This window comes from Rousettus aegyptiacus, unplaced genomic scaffold (genome assembly GCF_014176215.1).
Source record: "Rousettus aegyptiacus isolate mRouAeg1 unplaced genomic scaffold, mRouAeg1.p scaffold_m13_p_2, whole genome shotgun sequence".
NCBI classification, from domain to species: Eukaryota; Metazoa; Chordata; class Mammalia; order Chiroptera; family Pteropodidae; genus Rousettus; species Rousettus aegyptiacus.
Window position 1 is genome coordinate 1182773 of NW_023416295.1, and position 21001 is coordinate 1203773.

Genomic DNA, 21001 nt, shown 5'->3' on the forward strand with positions numbered 1-21001 from the left:
ACTGCCCTCCCCGCTGCCCAGCCCGTCCGCTCAGCTCTGACCCTCGCGCGCCGCCCACACCCACACCGTGCACATCTGGGGACAGTGCGTCTGCTGCGTGTCCTGCGAGCGGCCACCACAGCGCCCCAGGCCAGATCGCGCTCCTCAGCTTTACTTGGAAATCGTGCCCTGCCGCCTGGAGCCGGGGACCACAGCGCTGGCTTCCGGACACCGGCCCTGTCTCTGCTCTACTGGCTGCCACGCCGGTTGCAGGGCCCTGGGCGGGGGGGATGTTTGTGCCGTGAACCGCGTCGGCAGCGCTGCGGGCTCCCTTCTCCGCTGGAACGTTCCGTCTGGTGCTGGCCGAGGACTCGGGGGAGGGAGCGAGGCCGTGGGAGGGTCCTGGCCAGCTGTGGGGATCGCCCTCGGGTGGCAGACGCCGAGGCCGGGTCCACATCCGAGTCTGTGGGCGCAGCTTGGACTGTGTTCCAGAGAGAGGCGTCCTGAGGACTCAGGGTCCGGGCGGCGCTGGGGGCCGGGGGGCGGAGACCGAGGTGGGGCGGAGCGGCCTCGTGTTCGTCTCCCTGTACCCAGGGTGCCGTGGCCGCACCGGTCAGCCTGTCCGGGTGCAGGATGCGTGGTGAGGCCTGGCCCGGCTGTGCCTTTGGGGCCTCGTCCCCGCCGTGAGTGGAGCCCCGCAGGGCTGACCCCAGGCCGCCCAGCCCAGGAGCGTCTCAGGAGACGCGAGTCTGTCCCCAAGGACCACGGAGCTGCAGGACCTCGCTCTGCCAGCCGGTGATGCCAGGGGGCGCCGCAGCCGGAGCCACGCGGGAGGGCGTGGGAGTGCCCCAGGGGCGTCCACCCGGAGCTCCGGGCAGGGCTTCTCAGGTTGGGGTGCCTGGCCCACGGGGACCCCACTTGCCGCCGCAGAGCAGGCCTGGGCCCTGTGTGTTCCCCGCTCTCCGGCTGCTGACGGTGCCCAGCCGGGAAGCACAGCCCCGCGGCCCCCCGACCCCAGCTCCAGTGCGGGGTTCGCCCGTGTGCGTGCCGCGTGGCCATGGCAGGTGCTCAGACTCTCCGTGCCCCTCCAGTTTCCTCACCCGTCACGCGGGGCGAGGCTGGCGTCTGTCGCTGTCCCGTGGGTCCCTTGTTTAATACAGTAAAGAGGTTGGCCGGGCCCAGGCCACAGGACCTGTGATCCCCTTAGCGATGACAAGAGCGGGTGTGCCCGCCCCGGCACCGCCTCTCCGGGCTTCGGCCCCGGCAGAGCTCTCACCGGTTCTGGAGAGTGACGCGCGGCCTCCTTACCTGGGAGGCAGAAGCGCGGGTCGAACCCGGGCCCGAAGCTGTGTGCCACTCCCGCCGGGTTTCCGGAACTGTGTGGGAGATCGCGTGGCAGGAGCCGAGGGCCGTGTTCACCGCGGCGTGCGACAGGTGCAGAGCGCGAGCCCCTCCCCCCGCAGCCACATGCCCCACACGCGTGTGCAGCCCCTCCCCCCGCAGCCACGCGCCCCGCACGCGTGTGCAGCCGCTCACTCTGCACACGCCCACGCCAGGCGTGTTTGTCTCCTTACGTTTGATCGCAGTTGAAAACAGCACAAAACATCCTCTCCTTGCACCACGATCGTTTTATTTCCATTTTCAAGTATAATTTAAATGACAGCGAGTGATGAACATCAGCTTATTTTTTTGGCGTGATGCATTTGCAGGTGAATGAGGTAGAGGTGATACAGAGCCCATTTCTGGTGAGGCCCAGGTAGGGGCCACCGAAGTCATTTACATTCTCCACGGACGAGCTTTAAATCTTTACATTAAAAAGCATTCTGACCTCTCTACCTCATCTCCCCTTTACACACACACACGTGCGTGTGTGGGGTGAGTAGAGGGAGTGACTGTTCGGAACACCTTTGGGGAAGGCGGTGCCGCCTGTGCCCCGGTGCTCTGAGGACCACCCAGCACGACTAGCCAGCCCTTCGCGTGATGTTGGTGACGAGTTGCGTTTCCCAAGTTACGCGGCGAGAGAGCAGGTCAAACATGTGGCTCCTGCTTCACGCACCCCTGAAACTCACGAGAACCCCGCGAAGACGCCCGCACGTCGGCGGCGCGCTCCGCCAGCAGCCGGACCGCGGCCTCTCGGTGTCATTTCCCACCGAGAGGACCCAGGTCTCGGAGGGACGTCAGATGCCACGTGGGGTCAGAACACATGCAGGGGGAGCCCGGAGCGAGCATCTGGTCCCACGGAGCCAGGGCTGGCCACGCAGCGAGGGCTGCCCCCCGACACTGCGCCGGGCTTCAGAGCACCTGGGAGGCAGCCCGCAGGGCCCCCAGCGTCGGGGAGTGGGGGGTGGGCACGGAGCGCCACCCTGCAGGGCCCCCAGTGTCAGGGGGCGGGCACGGAGCGCCTGCAGCACAGGCCGCAGGGGACTCAGTTCATTGTCATCTGGAAAAACAGAACCTCTCGCTGCCCGTGTACGAGCTGCTGGCGGCCAACCCGTTTTTTAAAGCGGGCAGATAAAGGGAGAGAATCGAACGCTCGTCCTGTCTCTTCCAGACGGCATTCGTCGGGGTCGCAGGGTTGCTGGCTGGGGCTGGTCCTCAGCTCAGGAATGGTCTAGCTCGCAGTGCAGAGAGGTGACACCTGGAAGGCTCTGGTGACCAGCCTTGATGATGTCTGCTAGGCAGTGACCCTGCTAGCTGCTACCGGCACCGGCAGGAGCTCCCCGGGGAGTGCGGAACCTCAGGGCGGGGTCCGTGTGGGCCTCCAGGCCCCCTCGCAGTTTACAGAGGGCACTGTCCTGGGAGCCCCTGCCTGCGTCCCGGGGACGGCCGGCCCAGTGCAGATATGGCCGACTCCACGCACAGGTGGCCCGGGGCGGGGGCTGGGGACAGGCTCAGATTAAAAGGAATTTAAGAGCTGCTCAGCCAACGGACATGGACCTCTTTCGGATTTTGATGTGAATAGAGACTACACGTGTCTGAGCCTCTCTCGAAGTGGGGGCGCCGTGACCGTGTCGTGGAGCCGTTCGTTTGTTCGGCACGTGGATGACGTTTCGTTACGTTCTGAAAAGTGTTGAGAGAGACTTCCCGAAGTGTGTGGGTGGCAGCTGGTCTCCTTCAGGATGGCCCAGCAGAAAGGGACACACGCGCGTGACCCGGGTGCCAGTGCTGGCGCTCGGCAGCGGGACCACGGGAGTCGGTTACACTGTTCTCCCTGCTGTAGTGGAGTTTTGAGGTTTTCCACAAATATTTATGTGTGTGTGCGCGCACACACACGCATGCACTTACAGGCAGGTCACAGACTCAGAAGGGTGAGGAGAGCAGGAGGAAGGATGTGACCTCGACCACGGCCTGGCAGTGGGGGCGCAGATGTCTGCGTCACACTGACGTGGCCCAGGACACACTGGGGGCCATCCCGGTCGCCGCCCCAGCGCCCGGGACCGGGCCCGCCGTCCTCGAGAGCGGCTCGTCTCCTGCACGTGGCAGGGTGGGGACAGTGGGCAGCCTGGCCCCTTGCCGCCTGCCCCGCCGTGCGAGGTGACGGGGCCCCCGCCGGAAGGAGAACCTAGCCCGAAGCCCCTGGCCTGGGCCAGGAGCACGCTGCGGCCGTGGGGACCGTAGCAGCGCGGGGCGTGAACTCTACATTCCTGACGCGCACCGAGTGCCAGGCGGGGAGGCCCCTCCCTGGGGAGAGGTGCCGGCCTGAGCGGGCCGCCCTGTGGGCACTGAGCCTCGGGCGCCCTGACCGGCGCCGGCTCACGCACCCTCCAGCGCCAGCGCCGTCAGCTTCAAGACTCCCGCTCTGCCCGCAGGGTCCACCAGGGCTCTGCCTCAGTCTTGCTCGGGGACGTCGCCGGGGCTGGCCCCTGCCAGCAGCTCTAGCCGGGATGACAGGAAACAGACCACAAAGACAAGGTATCCTGCCTGTCCTCAGGGCTCAGAGAGGATGCTTCATCTGAGAAATAAGGACCGGCGGCCTAAGGGCCGTCGGGGCAGTTCTCTGAGTGTGGCTATATGACTGTCAGCTAAAAAAATAATAGCAGAAATCATGCAAAACTCGATGAAAAGCGCAGGACGTATGTTTAAGGGGATCTTAGGGAAAACCGTGTAAGAGCAAGCCAAGGAAAGCAGGAGAGAGTGATAACGAAATCCAGAGGTCCGTTCCAGAAGATCTGCCACCCAAATGTGAGAAGTTTCAGAAACGGAGGAACGGAAACAAGTCGTCAGCGGGACCACGCAAGGAAACCCCGCCGAGGAAGACGCCGGTGCCCCGCGGCGGGCGCACAGAGGCCGCCTCCGCGCCACGTGGTTCTGAGGCTTCAGAACACGAGACAGAGACGTCGCGAACGTCCCGAGAGAGAGGTCGCGTCGCAGGCGCGGGGCCGGGGGCCAGCCGCGTCCCGTCTCGGCGAGAGCGTTGCAGGTGGCGCCTGGCGCCCGGTCCTGAAGGAGGTGGTCTTCGGGCTGGGGCGCCAGGCCCCGAGGGCGAGGCGCGCGCGCTCACACGCGCAGAGCCCCCTGCATGGCCTTCTGCGTGGGGGGGGCGCGGCTGCGTGGCAGGGTGGGGGGGGCGCGGCTGCGGGGCGGAGCCGGGGCGGGGCGCGGCTGCGTGGTGGGACGGAGCCACAGCGGCGGGGGCGCGGCCTTCGCTGGCCCGGTTTGCCAGCCTTCGCTCCGCGGCCCTGTCACCCTGGCGGATGCTCTTGGGGCGTGTGACACGCTTCACAGCGGGAGAGGACAACGTCGACTCGGCCGTGCGTTGACTCCCCCTCGTTCTCAGCGTCTCCCCACGCCCTCTGCACAGCTGGGGGGCATCGGGGTCGGGGAGATCGGGGCGCACAGCTGGAGCGCCGCGCCTCCCCCCCCCCCCCGGGTTTGAATGGGTCATCCTTTCCTCGGACAGGCCCCGGACTTCGGTCGCGTTTTCTGAAGAATAGTGCTGCTCTCTATGTCACGCCTGTGCAGCGGCGTGAACCAGCGTGTGCAGAGGGGGCCCACCCCGTGGAGTGGGGAATGACAGCGTCCTTGTTCATGATCAGCGACTTGGAAAGGAGAGCGCGCGAGACGGGCACATTCGTCCTCTTTGTGGCCCAGGACGGTCAGCGCGGCGCGGGCCGCGGCGCTGACGGGGCCGTGAATGTCGCCTTTGTTTCGCCGACGTCATGAGCCTGATTGCGCTGATGTGTTTCTCGGGGCACAGCCTATCCATGCCGTCTTCTCCTCACCCCGGGACACTCCCGGGAACACAGGCTTTTTGTGTGGGCGCCGCATTCTCTCAGCGGAGATGCTGTCATTGTCCCTCGGGGCGCTTCGGGTCAGGAGCGCCAGCAGCCTCCGCCGCGGGCTCGCGGCATTTCCAGCGGTTTTTGTTGCAGAAACAGTGCAGGTCATGCTGGGCGCTCCCGCCAGAGGCTGGGATGACTGGGGGTTGTGACCCTGTGCGCAGCCCCCCCCGCCCCCCCCCCCCGGCACGCACACACCTGGCGTTCAACGCAGAGCGTGAGAAGCAAGCACGCAGCGTCAGGGAGCCCTTGCGGGGTCCCCTGGCCCGCCTGGGCGCGGTCACCTGTGTCTGACCGGAAGCGCAGCGCTGTCCTCAGAGGTGAGGCGGTGGTGGCAGCTGGTCGCTGCGTCTCTGACCTCGGGGACAGACCGCTCTCCTGCTCCTCACGCCGCTTCTAACTTCCGGGAGCAGAGGGCCGGAGTTTTCTGTGGCGCCTCGAAACAGGGAGATGCAGGAGGGGACGTGCTCGGGGACAGTGATGCGTCCTCCGCCCAGCGTCTCGGGCACGGTCGGGCGGCCGGCCGCCTCGGCCCCTCTCACGGGCCGGGCCAGCGAGGCGATGGTGCCCACACGTGTCGGGCGGCGTGACTCCATCACTCAGCCCGTGCAGTGAGTTACTGAAGCCGAAATGCAGAGAGAGGCGGTGGCCGGTTCCCCCTGCGGACGCAGCCCGGGTGGTCCTCAGGAGAACGGTCACGGCCCCGGCTGTGGGCGACCGTGTGTAGACCCGAAGGGCAGAGTCGGCTCTGTCCTTCGAGAGCTGAGGCCGACGGACCTGAGGTCTGTTCAGCACCTCGCCTGTCCCCTGTGTGGTGACGAGGGAGGCCCGGGACCAGGCTCCTGGAGGGCAAGTGTCTGATGGTGTCCGTGGGGGCAGACGGAGCGGTGGGACCTGCTCGTCACCTGCAGTGGTGACGATTTTGGTGAAGCGCTCAGCGCTGCCATGCTTCTGAAAGCAGGTAATACCGCACACGCACCCTCGGACCCAGCCCACCTGCACTGCCAAACGGCACCTGCACCCCGCCCGCACCCCCACCCCCACTCCAACCTGTACCCCGCCCCATCCCCACCCCAGAAGGAAGCGGGGACTGAACCCCCTCAGGACGTCTCCGTGCGGAGCGCGGGGTGGGCCGTCACTTTTTCTCTGCACTTCAAGAGAAAGTCTGAAGCAGACGGGGGAAGATATTGAGCTTTTTTATGAAACTGACATTTACACAGTTTTTCCACTTTGTTACATTTCTTAATAAAAATGATCAGAGAAAGCAAAGAAAGGAAATTAGCGAAATCCAGCCTCACCAGCTCGTCCGCGGTGCGGGACGGGACCCACCGCCCCTGGTCTTGTCCGCGAAAACACTCTTCGTTTGCGTAGGTTTTTCTCACGTAATTATCAAATTAAAGCCTCTTAAAACGTCGAGCATAATGCCCAATCGGACGAAAACACATACATGAAAAAGGCGGCGGCTGTGGTCCCTGGTTCGTGGGACGGAAGAGACGCACCCAGCGGGCGTTACTCATTCGTCAGCGCTTAGAGGACAGAAGAGGCCGCATGTCGGGCGCTTCCCGGGGCCCCCTGGGCAGTTCTGCGCCAGGCTCCGGGGTGGGAGGGAACTCAGGGCCACCGGGCGGCCCCCTGGACTCGGCCTGCACGGCCAGGGGCTCACGGCAGGCGTGGTGACGCCCTGGTTGGGACTGCAGGGCGGCCGCTGGGCTCCGGGCTTAGTCAGGCCTCGCGGAGGCCGGGCCCGCCCTCGGCGGCAGCTCACCACCTTACCTGCAGAGCGGCCGGAGTGGGACCAGCCACCGTGGCAGTGACCACAGAAAGTCTCTGTCGAGGGCAGTCCCACTCACGGGCGGTGGGGCTGGGCCATGCGTGTGGCCGGAGGTCAGGTCCCGGGCATGGAGGGGCCGGGGCCCGTCAGACATGGACGGGTCGTGCCCTCACGTGGCCTGTGCTCGGGGACCAGCAGAGATGGCCCGGAGGAGAGGAAGTAGTCCTTGGTAGCCCTCGTCTGCTGAGCTGGGGCTCCCATCTGAGTCCAGCCCGCAGAGCAAGGCCCAGCCTCCAGCCTCTGCCTGGGGCTTTCTGAGCAGAGCCGCCGGGGCGTCTGCCGGGTGTCTGAGAGGCACCACGCAGGGTCCCTGGGTGCGTGGCTGTAGCGCGGGGTCCCAGGGCGGCCACCCACATTTCCGACTTCCCAGACGGCCTGTTGCAGTGCCGTGAGGTCCAGAATTCAGAGCTGTAGTTGGGTATCGATCCGTGAGCACTGGGGTTGACTTAGTGGCTCGTGCTTCTAACCGAAGTCTCCCGTGGCGTCTCCGGGGCGGTGTGTGCCGGGGCAGGCCCGGCCCTGGCAGGGTCCTAGAGAAGGTGCAGAAGCGCCACCGGCTGCCGAGGCTGTGCTGGGCGGCGGTGGGCAGGCCTCGGGCAGCTGCAGTCGGTAAAGGTGTTTTCTGAGAGGGCGCTGCCTTCGCCATGGCGACGGCCCCCGGCCCGAGTGCCTGCCTGGACCACTTCGGGGGCACACGCCACCCTGCGGTTCGGGTGAACGCCCTCGGGGGGCTTCGTGCGGGGGGGGGGGGGGGGGAGGTGGGGGGGTGGGGGGGGGGGAGCAGCCGCCCGTCTGCTGACGCTGTTCACGGCCCCGAGCCGTGCGCTCCTTTCCCTCTGCCCACTTTCCCAGGTGCTGCCGCGACAGGCAGCGGGGTGCAGGGGGGGAGCGTGGGGTGCGTGTCTGGTCAGACCGTCCGCCAGGCGAGGGCACCCCGCAGACGCCTCTGAGCCCTGCATCGCGAGCCGGTCGGGCAGGAGGGCGGGGGGACAGGAACTTGAAGCGCGAGGCGCCTTCGGCTCGCGGGGCCTCCTGGGGGCCGCCGGGGCCTCGGGGCGGGAGGGGGGCCCGGAGCCCGCAGTGACCGGCCCGGCTGTCCTGTGCTCTCTCCGCAGTGGACGTGGCCGCGGCGCTGCCGCTGCCGGTGGCGCCCCCGGCGGTGCCCATGGACCTGCGCCTGGACCCGCAGTTCCCGCTGGCCGTGCCGGAGCCCGCGCTGCGGGAGCAGCAGCTGCAGCAGGAGCTGCTGGCGCTGAAGCAGAAGCAGCAGCTGCAGCGGCAGATCCTCATCGCCGAGTTCCAGCGGCAGCACGAGCAGCTGTCGCGGCAGCACGAGGCGCAGCTGCACGAGCACGTGAAGGTGAGGGGCGCGGGGACGCGGGGCGCGGGGACGCAGGGCTCACGCACGCGGGGCGCGGGGACGCAGGGCTCACGCACGCGGGGGCGCGGGGACGCAGGGCTCACCCACGCGGGGACGCAGGGCTCACGCACGCGGGGGCGCGGGGACGCAGGGCTCACCCACGCGGGGGCGCGGGGACGCAGGGCTCACGCACGCGGGGGCGCGGGGACGCAGGGCTCACCCACGCGGGGGCGCGGGGACGCAGGGCTCACGCACGCGGAGACACGGCGCGGGGACGCAGGGCGCGGGGTGCGGAGATGCAGGGCTCACGCACGTGGGGGCGCGGGTCACGCGCACATCCGGGTGCCCCCGCGTGGAAGCGCACGCTCGCCCCCGAGTTCACTGGCATGCGTGAGGCGTGTCCCCAGACGGAACGTGTCCGGAGGGAGAAGCAGCCTGCAGCGTGGGTCAGCGTGGGTCCCCATGGGTCAGCGGGTGCGGGGCCTGCGGGCCGTTTTAATTTTCTCCTTGGAACTTGGGCGTCTTTTCTCAGTTTTTGCCACTGACCTTTTGTAACCAGAAAGATATTATTTTCTTTCCTTTTAAATGGAACAAGGAAAACTAACATAGATCTTTTTTGTGTGTGAGGGAGGATACTTTATCTCCGCAAATACCTAAGCTGATCCCAGATTTTTAAAACCAGCCGCACGGGAAACAGACAGACGTGCGTTAGTGACGGCAGGGCCCCGTGGTCCTGGCCGACAGAGCACTCCAGCCCCCTGGAGGGCGGCGCACCTGCAGCCGCGGCGACCCTTCGCTTTTCAGAAGGTGCGCCTGTCCAGGGCAGCAGCACCCCGCTCCCTGGCTCCGAGCGCACACGCCCCCTCTGCTCCCCCGGCCGCTGGGACCTGCCAGCCGGAGGCCCGTGGCGGGCAGTGCGCCGTGCTCGTCAGGACCAGGAGGCAGCCGCAGGTCGTTGGCGTCGCCCAGGTGGCCGCGTGCGCCACACACGGCGGCCTTGCCGGCGGGCCCCGTGGTGACGGGCAGGCGTGCAGCCTGTCTCTGTCTCTGAAGAGGTCCCCTCGCGTCCTGCCATCCCCGAAGGCCACTTAGAACTGACCGCGAGCCCCGCCGTCCCGCAGAGTCGCCTCTGGCCAGCGCGAGGGGTGCCGCCCACAGCGGCGTCCCAGAGCGCCTGCCACCGGGGGCCCGTGCCCTCACCTCGCCTCCGGGGCCTGAAGCGTCGCTCCAGCCTCGTGACTGCCGGGCCCTGGCGCCACCCTTCATGCTGAGGCCAGAGCGCTGGGCGTCCCCGCCGGCCCCTGGTCCCACGCAGGAGCCTGCAGCGCGGGCGGGGGGAGAGCGTGGCGGTCGCCCGTCGGGGTGCGCGCCCCTCTCCTTCGCTGCCCTCGGGCACGCTCCCGCCCGTGCGCCAGCGCCACGGGGGCGTTCAGACGGCCTGGCGGGCACGGCCGCGCCCCGAACCTGCAGTGGCGGCTGCTCGGCCGGGATCAGGGAGGACCCTGATCTTATGTGTCCTCGTGTTTGAGTCAGTTGGGTTTGTAGCTTCCACAAGAAAAAAAAGTAAGAGAAATCGAGACGTCAACACACCTCTTCGGTGCGAGCTCCTCAGAGGCAGGAAACCAAGACCCTGGGGCCCGTGCTGCCCGCCGCCCAGGGCAAGGCCGAGGCCGGGCTCCGGCGCCCTGGTCCTGCGCCCGGCGGGCCTCGCTCCCCTCACCTGACGCTCCAGGGTTGCATCTCCGCTGTGGGCTGGATGACAGACCCTTCCGGAGGCCTCACGTCAGGCCCTGCAGGGCCGGCCGGCCGTCAGGGATCCTCTCAAGCTGGGGTGTCACCAGGAGAGCTTGGGGCTGGACGCGGAGATGATGGTGGCTCAGAAACGTGGCTCGGGCCCGGCTCTCAACAGCACGGGCAGAATCTCAAGGTCACATGTTAATCGTTCGTTTTCCCACTTAAAATGGAGATCGTAAAAGCCGTTTGAACTTCGAAACCGTTGTCACATCGGTCGGCTTTCTGTTTTGATGGTTTAAGCTCTTCACGAGCTATCATACTGTTAGCGACACTTGGCAGCCGCGTTTGCCAGACAGACTTCTTCAGCACACAATCTAATTAGTGTCATTAAATCATCGGTTAATTTGAATAGCATTTTGTAATTAGAAGGAGAATAGTTTTTATAACTTGAGTCGTTACCTTTGGGTAAAGAAGGTGCTTTGGAAGGGGTTCAGCCTGAGCATCGCACTGGCCCGTGACACAGTCTCTGCCGGTCGTGGCCGATCCGAGCGTGTGTCCCCCTTCATCACGCACGGCCGGTCCCCTCCTCCCTGGAGAGGGATCCGGGTGAGCACTGTGCCCCAGCGAGGGCTGGGAGAGCAGAGTTCGGGACCTTGGGGTGCTGTGCCCGGAAATCGTTAACAGCTTTATCAACGGGGATGGCACACAGATGGTCAGAAGGTCATTATCTGGATTTGCTGCTTTGGGGGTTAGTTGTATTTTTAATGCTTTTGCTTTTATCAAAGAAATACATGTTTCTAATGTTTCAAATGAGCATGGTGTGGGGCCAGCCAGCAGACCTGGCCCCCCCCCCCGCCCTCCCTGCTGGGCCCACAGGCCTACGTCCTGTTCTGGCCTGCGCCCTCTGGCCTGCACCCTGTTTTAGAAGGCTTGCACCCCGTTCTGGCCCACATACCCCTCTGGCCCGCGCCCTCCTTGAACAGAAGACCCTGCGTCGTGACCTCCCACTAGCAGGGAAGGCTCGGCCGTCCTCGGGGGCCAGGCGTGCCGTCCCGGCTGCTCCACCCACGAGGGGTGGCGTCTCCGTGAACAGGTGACGGAACGGGCCGCGCAGAGGCCACCCGGGGGCCAGGTGGTGCCGGGGGGCGCACGCTTCGTTCCGACACCCACCGCTCAGCTGTGGCGCTGGCGTCCTGACCCGGGCAGTGCTCCTCGCGACTGCGGCCGCGGCCGCGGGGGGCTCGGGCGGGGCCGTGCGGCCCACGGAGCCTGGGCGCGGCGGTCCCACGAGGGGGGTGGCGACCAGGGGCGTGCCGCACCCCCACCCCGTCCCCGCTTTGTCGGAGCTGCGACTCGATTCGCCGCCCGAAGGGTAGGAAGCCGCCGCTGACCGGAGCCGGCCCCGCGGACGTGCGTGGTGACCGCGCGCAGGGCCGGGGCGGGCGGGTGGCCGGGCCAAGCCGCGTGGGCTGCGGGCGGCCAGCTGCGAAGCGGGGAAGCCGGCGCGGGCTCAGGGGTGCCAGGCACGCATCCCCCATCGCGCCGTGCCCCAGGGCCCTCGGGGGACGCCCCGCGTCCAGGGAAGTCGAGCTCTGCGGGCGCCGTCTTTCGGGTGACGTCAGTGAAGCTCGGCGCCAGGCCGTTCTAAGCGCGTCCCCGAAGTCACCGCCCTCAGGCCTCCCGGCTGCGGAGCCCCCGGTCTGCGAGCAGGGCAGGGGTCTGGCCCCTGCGCACCCCCAGCCGCGTGCCGAGAGCCCCCCAGGGCGTCGTCCGAAGCCCACGGGGCAAGCCGGGCGAGGCGTAGAGGAAGGACGTGGAAGGCACCCGCCTGGCATGTAATTCCGTCTCCACGGGAAAGTGACCCTCGCTGCCCACACACCTCACAGGCGGGCACCGAGCCGGGCGCCCATTCCCGCCAGTACCTGGCTGGTGTGCCAGCCCCTGTCCCCAGCCAGGGGACCGAATGGGAGGGTGGCTGCCCGCCAGGGGCTGTGTCTCCCCGGGGAAGCGTGTGCAGCCACGCGGGGCCTGGACTCCGGTCCTCTGTCCAGGCCCCCAGCCCGGGTTGCCACGGGGGCCGCAGCCTCTTCTCCTCGCTCCGGCTCCGGTCTGGGTCCTGGCTGCACTTTCCTCTGTGGCTGGGGTGTTTCTGGCTGGAAATGCTCCTCCCTTTGCGGAAGCCGGGGGCGGCGTGTTTGTGGATAGCACTGTGGGTCCCCCGTGGTCAGGAGTGCCGCCCGCTTACTCCACACTCAGTAAATCACTGCTGTGTGTGTGACCACAGGTCTGGCCGGACTGGCCCGCTAGAGCTGGAGGCCACAGACCGAAGGTCCTGCCTGGCCCTGTGTCTGCGGGCTCTGCCATTGGGCCACTGGCCGGGCAGGGCCAGGAGCTGGGGCCACAGCCCAGGTGGGTGGGCTGTAGGGGGTGGGGGGCCACCCTGGCGCCTGCCCTGGGGTGTCGGTGGCCGGCACTCCACCCCACCCCCGCCTCACGCACGGGCATCGGTGACCGGGCCGTTTCCTTTCATCGCTTCTCATCGCCAGTTTCTCCTGGTTTTGCCCTGGGCGTGCGAGCCTGGCTGCCCGCCGGGCCCTTCCCCGGCTTCGTGCGGCACGCGCGTCTCTGCGTCTCGGGGGAGTCCCGCACCTGAGGGTGAACGCGCATGCCTCCCTGTGAGAGGGTGCCAGGCAGCCTCCCGGCGTGCGCGGCGGCGCGAGCCTTCCCGTGCATTTCCCGGCAGTTCACGCGCGGACGCTCAGCAGGCGTTGGGGCCCTCGACTCCGCATGCGCGCGGGGCGGAGGCGCGCTGCCGTGTCGCGTGGGCTCTGACGTCTGTCCCCCCCCCCCCCCCGCAGCAGCAGCAGGAGCTGCTGGCCATGAAGCACCAGCAGGAGCTGCTCGAGCACCAGCGGAAGCTGGAGCGGCACCGCCAGGAGCAGGAGCTGGAGCAGCAGCACCGGGAGCAGAAGCTGCAGCAGCTCAAGAACAAGGAGAAAGGCAAAGAGAGTGAGTGCGGGGCCCCGGGGGCGCCGGGCGGCGCGCGGTCACCCCGCGCCCGCGGCAGGTCGCGCGAGGCCCCAGCCGGGAGCAGTGGCCACGGCTCATCTCCTTCAGCGGCTGCAGGGCACTTGGCACGACTTTCGGTCTGACTTAAATGTTTTAAAGATACTGGCTGACTCCTAATGGGCTTAAAAAGATTGGAAATCATAAAGCACGTGAGGTGCGTAGTGTGTTTCCCTGGCGAGCTGAGTCCTGAATGCTCCCTTGTCCTGTTTTCTGGCGGCACTTTGTGGGTGCCTCAGAGCCGGGCTCGTCTGTGGGACCCCGGGCCCGAGAGCGGCACAGCGACTGCGCTTTCTGCCGCGGCTGCGCGCGTCCGTCCGCGGACCAGGCGGGTCTCGTACGTCTGAGAGGTGCCGGCTTCCTCTCGGCCAGGAGGCCGCTGTGCGCTCGTCCCCGGGACACCTGCTTGGGCCGCTCGGGGCAGAGGCCCAGCCAGGAGCGTGCCCAGGCTCCCGGCACAGCGATCCAGGGCATTGGCGCTGTCATTTCTGCGACGCCCGCGGAGGCTGCTGGGCGGCCGGGCTGGGGTGCCGGGGGTCTGGCCGCACCCTGGCTCCATGTTCAGACTCTGAGCACTGTGCCTGCTGCGTGACGTGTGGCCTGCCACGTGGGCACTGCCTTCTGCTCTGGAAAGCCACCCGCAGACAGCAGCCAGTCCTCGTGGAGCCCGCGAGTGCTGGCTGAGTGGGCCCAGGGCGGGCTGCAGGCTCCCCGGCCTCACGGGTCTCCGGGCGCGTCTCCCTCGTCGGGCTGGGGAACTTGCTGCCCTTTACCCAGGCGGGAGTGTGAACCGAGGGCACCAGCCAGGCAGTCTGCACCCCGGCCTCCCGACAAATACCCGCCTTTCAGACAGCAGCGGGCGGCTCAGCCCAGTCAGTGCCTCCTGGTAGACCGGAATCTCCCAATGAAAAGAACACGAAACACGGAAAGAGCGAGTGGGCCCCGGGCTCCGTCTGGGCCGCGTCCGCAGCTCAGTCTGTGGCCCCCAGCCCCGAGCGCCGCGCTGCCTCCCCGCCCATCCCGGCAGCAGCCTCGGCGGTTTTCGGGGCGCAGATTCGGGTGGTCGGGTTTTATTATTAATGCTGAACGGTGTGCAGTGTGGCCGTTTGCCTCCACGGCCCTCGAGTGTGGTCCTGCGGGGAGGCGGGCCGGCGCCGCCTGTGCAGGGGCCCTTGTCGCCCCCGCCCGAGGGTGTTTGCGGTCACGGGCGGCAGCTCGCGGAGAGCAGGGCCTGTGTTGGCTGTGAGCGCTTCGGGTCTGTTCAGTGAATTTCTTCAAGGCTTAGAAGTTTTATTACACTGAACATTTACCGTACTTCTCACTTTAAATAATTCCACAGTTTTCTTTAGTTTTTGATACCAGTTCATGCCACGAATCTGATGGGACCGTGAATTCTTAAAATTCGCGGTCTTCGCCGCGGTCGGTGTGGACATGTTCTCTTCAGTCAGCCGAGCTTTACGCAGGTTTAACCCTTACAGGACCCTGCCGCGCACTGTCCTTTCACACGGATTTAAAGAGAAATCCAGTAAAAGGCGCCTCTGCCCCCTGAGCGGTCAGGGCCCACCCGAGGGCGTTTCCTGCTCCTCACGCGAAGCCCAGGTGGGGCGAGCTGCCAGCATGCAGGGCGCGTCCCCTTCCGTCAAAAGGCTGCTGATAGAAAGACCCAACGCCTGGTCCCGAAAGCGATTCTCAGTGGTGTCCGTGGGGTCACGGCTCCCCTGGAGACATGTGGGCCCAGGAGAAGGGCGTCCGCCCCGGGGAGAAGCCACCGGAAGACATGTGGCAGGTCTGGACCTGGATCCGAGTGCCCAGCAGCCTGCGCCCTCAGCCTCGGCCCCAGCCGCCCGGGCGGCCCCTGCGTGCGGCCCCCCTGGGTGCCCCGTGCTGAGACCCCGCCCCGTCCCGGCCTGTCAGGGCCTTCGTCTCCCAGTCACTCTCTGCGCCGTGGCGATGCGCAGCGGCTTCGCTCGCCGCAGAGGTGCGCTGCTCGTCCCCACGTGGCGGCCGGCGGGGCCTCGGGGCCGGGGCGGCCAGACGCACTGCCCGGCGTGGCTGCGGCTCTGTCGTGGCAGGGCAGATGCCCACGGGTGTCGCGGCAGGGCAGACGCCACGGGTGTCGCGGCAGGGCAGACGCCCACGGGTGTCGCGGCAGGGCAGACGCCACGGGTGTCGCGGCAGGCAAGCGAGTTTGCACTGTGTCTTCTGCGCGTCGTCAGATTGGCTGGTTTTCCCTGACGGGGCTGCGTAACCACCACCCCAGAAACCGTGGTGCGCGGGGCTCCACCCAAATCCCGTTGGGGACCCACTGCGTGCCTGAGCGGCTGCGAGGAGCAGGGCACACCCCGGGAAGGACTGGGGGCGCGCCTGGCGGCGGCGGGCATGGGGCACAGGCTTCTCCACGCGCCGTCGGGCGGTGCCGCGTTGGGGCGCCGAGCCCCGCCGAGCTGCCGCGGCGTCTCCCGCCTGAGGGAGGAGGACCCCCTGGGGGGCGGCCGTGTGTCGGGCGGCAGCATCTTCCTGCCCTTTGCGGACGGAGGAGGCTGTGCGCGGAGGCTCCGGCCTTCTTTCCGCCGGCAGCTGTGGGGCGGCCGTGGCCTCCAGCCCGGCCCCCCGCTCGGTGCAGCCGCAGTCAGCGCCCCGCGCCCCCCCCCCCCAGGTGCCGTGGCCAGCACGGAGGTGAAGATGAAGCTGCAGGAGTTCGTCCTGAACAAGAAGAAGGCGCTGGCCCACCGCAGCCTGAACCACTGCGTGGCCGGCGACCCCCGCTACTGGTACGGGTGAGTGCCCCCCCCCCCCAGGGCAGCCCGTTCCGGGGGTGGCAGGGCGGGGGCGAGAAACCCCCAGGGCGCAGCAGCGTACAGGACGCCGCCCACATGGTCTGGTGGTACTGGCGGCCCGAGGGGGTGTGGCAGGCTCTGAACAGCCCGGGGCCGGTGCCTGCCCCGCTCCTTGGTTCTGGCCGAAGGAGCCACGCAAACTGGACCTTTGGCCCCAACTGTCCACGTGAACCCCCGGACTCCCCCCGTGTCTGGTGGGGTGGGAGACCCGCTTGCTGACAGAGTTCGAGTGGCTAAGTTTGTGTTTAGCTTTATTCTGTGTCACGAGCAGAGCCACGCCCAGGAGGGGCACAGAGCAGCCTTTGCTCTTCCGCCCTCGGGGGAAGCGCGGTCTTCACCGTGAGCCTCCCCTCGGTCTGCCCCGGGCACGGGGACTGCAGGGCGGCCTCCTGCCCTGGCCTCGTCCCCCCCGGCTGGAGCTCAGGGCCGAGGCAGGTGGCAGGAGTGGACGTCAGGTTCCGCCTGGAGAGGGCGCGCGAGCTGGGCGGGTGTGGGTGTGCGAGTGCACGTGAGTGTGTGTGAGCCGGGCGGGTGTGGGGTGTGAATGTGAGTGCGTGAGCCGGGCGGGTGTGTGGGGTGCGTGAGTGTGCGTGAGCCGGGCGGTGTGGGTCATGCATGTGAGTGCGTGAGCCGGGCGGTGTGGGTCATGCCTGTGAGTGCGTGAGCCGGGCGGTGTGGGTCATGCCTGTGAGTGCGTGAGCCGGGCGGTGTGGGTCATGCCTGTGAGTGCGTGAGCCGGGCGGTGTGGGTCATGCCTGTGAGTGCGTGAGCCGGGTGGTGTGGGTCATGCCTGTGAGTGCGTGAGCCGGGTGGTGTGGGTCATGCGTGTGAGTGCGTGAGCCGGGCGGTGTGGGTCATGCCTGTGAGTGCGTGAGCCGGGCCGTGAGGTTGGGAGTCACCTCTCAGAGTCTCCGCCTGCACCGCGGTGGCACCGGCTGGGTCAGCCCCGCCCTGCGCCTGGCCCAGAATTCCCTCGCGGGGACGACGCCGGCAGCCCTGCCGAGAGCTCTCGGGCCAGAAGCGGGCGGGGTCCGGAGGTGCCTCCCGCCATGGCTCACTCTCAGGCGTGACGGGAAAGGGGCGTGGAGGACGGCAGACCGCCTCATGCTTCTCAGCTGTTGTGCTCCTTGGACACGGACGGCGAGACGCCGACTCTCGTCACCGCGGTTCCGGGCCGAACCTCGGCCCCGCGAGGCCCGCCGCTGTCGCAGCATCCGGGAGGCGAAACAGAGGAGAGAAGCCGACGTTAACCAGCGCGGCTTCGCAGCTCGCGGCCCGGCTGCAAGCAGACTGCCGTCAGGGCGACAGCAACAGCCGCTCCCTGCGGTAGCGCTGGGGACAGCCGTCCACACGCCTCGGTCACGCAGCACGCGGTCCTTCCGCGCTCCTCGTGAGGGACGCGAACTCGTCCCCGATCGCGACTGGCGTCCACGGCACGGTTCACAGCTGGCCCGGCCGCCGTGACTGGGTGGAGTGTGTCGCCCTCAGGCCTTTATAGAGAATGGTCCATGGGGCGAGGCCTGGGGCATCTCGGGAGGCGGCGTGAGGGGGGCGTGACCATGCGAGGGTGCCACCTGCCCCTGGGGACACCTGTCGCCCCAGCCCCGAGCTCCCAGCCCCGGCTGCAGGCAGGGACGGGGCGTGAGAGCACGTCCCGAGGGCGCGTCCCTCCTGCGGTCACGGGGGCCTGGCCTGGCGGCGAGGTTCCGGGGCGCCCCAAGCTCTTCCTGGGGTGCATGCGGTGGGCCCGCAGCCCCACGTCCCGCCGTGCGCATTGGGCTGGTCTCGCGAGCGGCACGTTCTTTGCAGCAGTGTGCTCCCGAGCGTCGAAATGCCCACCTGTGCGCTTGTAGGAGCTCACCTTAATTCGGGTAACGCCAGGTGCGTGGGTGTGGCAGGCTGGCTGTCCAGGTGGGTCGTCTGACAATTTCCAAGTGAGTCGGCAAATTCGTTCCAAGTCGCTAAGTAGATCACACGGCGTAAAGACCCACAGATGCGTCCGCGCCTCGCGTGCTCAGCTGCAGTCCCACCGGAAGAGGCCGCTGGCGCCCGCCACCGGGGCCCCCTGGGCCTGCCTGGCCGCCCCGAACAAGCGAAGTTCGCAGGTCACGTCCGAGGGCAGGTGCTGCTACTGTCAGCGCAGGGCCCCACCCCCACAGAGGGGATGTGACCGGCGGGCGATTCTGTCCCTGTGGAGGCTGGATGTCTTCTGTGGAAAGGACGTCCCCACGTGGCTTTTGTCCTCAAGGACCCAGACACCGGCCAGGTCGCAGCCACCTGCAGCTGCCCCTTCAGGCCCTGGCCCTGGAGCCCCCACGTCCACCTCGGCCCCAGGACAGGCCCCGTTGTGCCGGTGGTGGCCAGGCGGCCAGAGCAGAGTGCCACGGCCCCCTGAGGCAGGGGTCGGGCGGTGGCGGTGTGGTCAGTTCCTCTGCTCCCTCCGTCAGCACCGTCTGCCTCGCAGTCTTGCCCCAGGGAGGAGCCGCTCTGCCCCGGGGCTGGGCGGGGCGGGGGCCGAGCGGCTCCCTCCCCCGAAGGACCACCAGGGCGACCTGCTGGGCTTCGGCTTCGCTCCGGGCGCTGCCCGCGTGGCGCGGGCCAGTCCCTAAGCCGCGTCCCCTGTTCCCTCCAGGAAGACGCAGCACAGCTCCCTGGACCAGAGCTCCCCGCCCCAGAGCGCGGCGTCCGCCACATACAAGCTCCCGGCCCTGGGCACGTATGACGCCAAGGACGACTTCCCTCTGCGCAAGACAGGTCAGTGCTGCTGCCGGCCGGCCGGGGGTCCTGCGCCGGCCGCCCGCTGCCCGCTGCCCCGAGCCCGGGCCACGCTGCCCTGTTGCACCCAGGGATCAGTGCACGTGCTGCTGAGCCCAGAGGTCGGGGTCCTGCACTGGCTCCCCGCTGCCCACTCCCCTGAGCCCAGTCCACGGTGCCCTGTTGCACCTGGGGAATCCCTTGGGGAATCCCTTCTTCGCTTCAGGTGTTGGCTCTTTGATCAGCTTCCTTCAAGGGCGCCACTCCTGAGGCTTCCCGTGTGGCCTCGTGCGGGCCTGCTCCCCGAAGCGCACTCACTCGTGAACAGAATCTAAGTGTTCTGTTCTCTGGGTGGCGTGCTGTGCTTTGTCGCAGCCCGGAGTGTCCCCTGGGGGGTGTGGGGACACGGCAGGTCCTGACGATGGGCCCGGAGGTCTTCCAGCCGGCCAGTGTCCGACCCTCTGTGCCAGCCCTGGCCAGAGCCTGGGCGGGGGAGGCTGGGGGCCCGGGGGGGGGGGCGGAGCTGTATGAGAAAGATGCAGGACGTCCCAGGGGGACACCTCAGGGCCTCGCAGCACTCGCCACGCAGCAGCAGGGGACAGCTTCCGAGATGCACGCAGGGCGCCTGCTCTCGGACTGCCTCTGGCCGTGGCGGTTGGTGGTGTGAGCGGGCCGTGGCCCCGGCCGTGCCCTGGGGCTGCAGGAAGGCCAGGGCTGGGCGGGATCCCTTCCCGAGGCTTCGCTCTGAGCCGTGGGTCTGAGCGGCCGCAGGGGGTACCGTGGCAGCGGGGCTCGGGGACCGGGGCCTGGCGGGAAGGCTCTGCGTGGCTCAGTTTTTCTCCGTGGACACAAACCTCGTTGCCTCCAGAGGGTTTGGGTCGGTCCGGGTCGGGTCGGGCCCGCAGTGCGTAGAGCGGTCACACCCCACTCCTCCGCCACGTGGTGAGGTACCGGGGCTTCGCCTGCCTCCCCGTCCAAAGTCAGAGGACAGAGACGTGGGCACGCGGGGCGCCCTAGGCAGGGCTTGCCAGGGCTGTGCCCGGGGCGGGGTGGGGGCGGCAAACCCAGGGGCAGGCGCTGCCAGCTGCGGGGAGGAGAGTTCGGTCAGGCCCCAGGGAGACGTGTGAGGTGGCAGGGCCACGTCAGGCTGGCCACGTGCCTGGTGCTGACCCCCGATCCCGTGACTGGTGCCCCTCCCCGCCAGGGGCGAGGGCCCTCCAACCTGTCCGCCCTCTGTTGGCCAAGCCCAGCTTGAGTGTGTGGTTCCCACTCACTGTGTGCTGAGCACGGTCCTGGGTGCCCCCTGAAGACAGCCCACCGGCCGGACAGAAGGGGCGTCTGTCAGCGCCCGGGCCCGAGCCACGCCCCCTTTCTGGGGGCTGCTGCTGTCATTACTGAGCTCTCGGTGGGCGTGGGGCGCCGCCCGGGAGAGGGACCGGGCAGGGGCCCGAGAACAGCCACCCTCCGGCCGTTTCCCCCGGGCCCGGGGGCCGCTCGCCCTCGGGCGCCACTGAGGGGTGGCGGGCTCCGGGACTTAATCAGGATGTGGCTGTGGCATCGAGTTTTTAAAAAGGCACATTACTAACATCGGTAGCGTGCAGATTTCAGAGGAATGCTCAGGCCACGGAAGGGAGCAGAGCGCAGCCTGGGCGTCGCCCCAGAGCGTCTGCTCCGCGACACCCCGCGGCTCCGATGCGCGTGCCGCCGCGGCCGTGTGAGACGCCACAAAGCTTCAGCGCAGCGCTTCGCACGCACGAGACGATCACCCGGAACACACGCGACGTGTCGGACCACCCCACGCTTCAGCTCCGCGCTGATTCAGGCCGGCCCTGCGGCCTGCTCACCTCAGCCCCTGCAGAGCAAGAATGCAGCGTGCGAGCGGGTAAAATAGAGCCTCACACTCACCTCTCACCGTTCTTCACACTCCTGCTCGTGGCGCACGTGGCGGCCTCCGTGGTGACATTCCCACCCGTTCTGACCCCCAAGAGCAGCTCGTCCACGTGTCCATAGAGCGGGGCACCGGCGCCCTTGAAGGAGGCACGAGGGTGGCCCGGGCGTGACGAGGGTTCCTTCTCGGCGCTTCCCCCTGAGAGACCTCGCAGCCGGCAGGCGCGGGGGACGCAGACCGCCCCCCGCCGAGCGGGCGGCTCCCACCTGGCCT

General features: G+C 67.9%; 1 protein-coding gene across 9 annotated transcripts in view; it reads left to right on the forward strand.

The window, feature by feature from the left end:
* HDAC4 (histone deacetylase 4) overlaps window positions 1-21001 on the forward strand; it is a 173485-nt gene that overhangs the window by 108192 nt on the left and 44292 nt on the right. For 7 of the 9 annotated variants that reach the window (XM_036236450.1, XM_036236451.1, XM_036236445.1 and 4 more), the window contains 4 exons: window positions 8205-8449; window positions 13042-13192; window positions 15906-16026; window positions 18719-18840. In XM_036236450.1, coding sequence (XP_036092343.1) covers window positions 8205-8449; window positions 13042-13192; window positions 15906-16026; window positions 18719-18840 — 639 coding nt within the window. The remainder of the gene's footprint in view (window positions 1-8204; window positions 8450-13041; window positions 13193-15905; window positions 16027-18718; window positions 18841-21001) is intronic. The other 2 variants (XM_036236448.1, XM_036236447.1) reach the window with 2 other exon arrangements.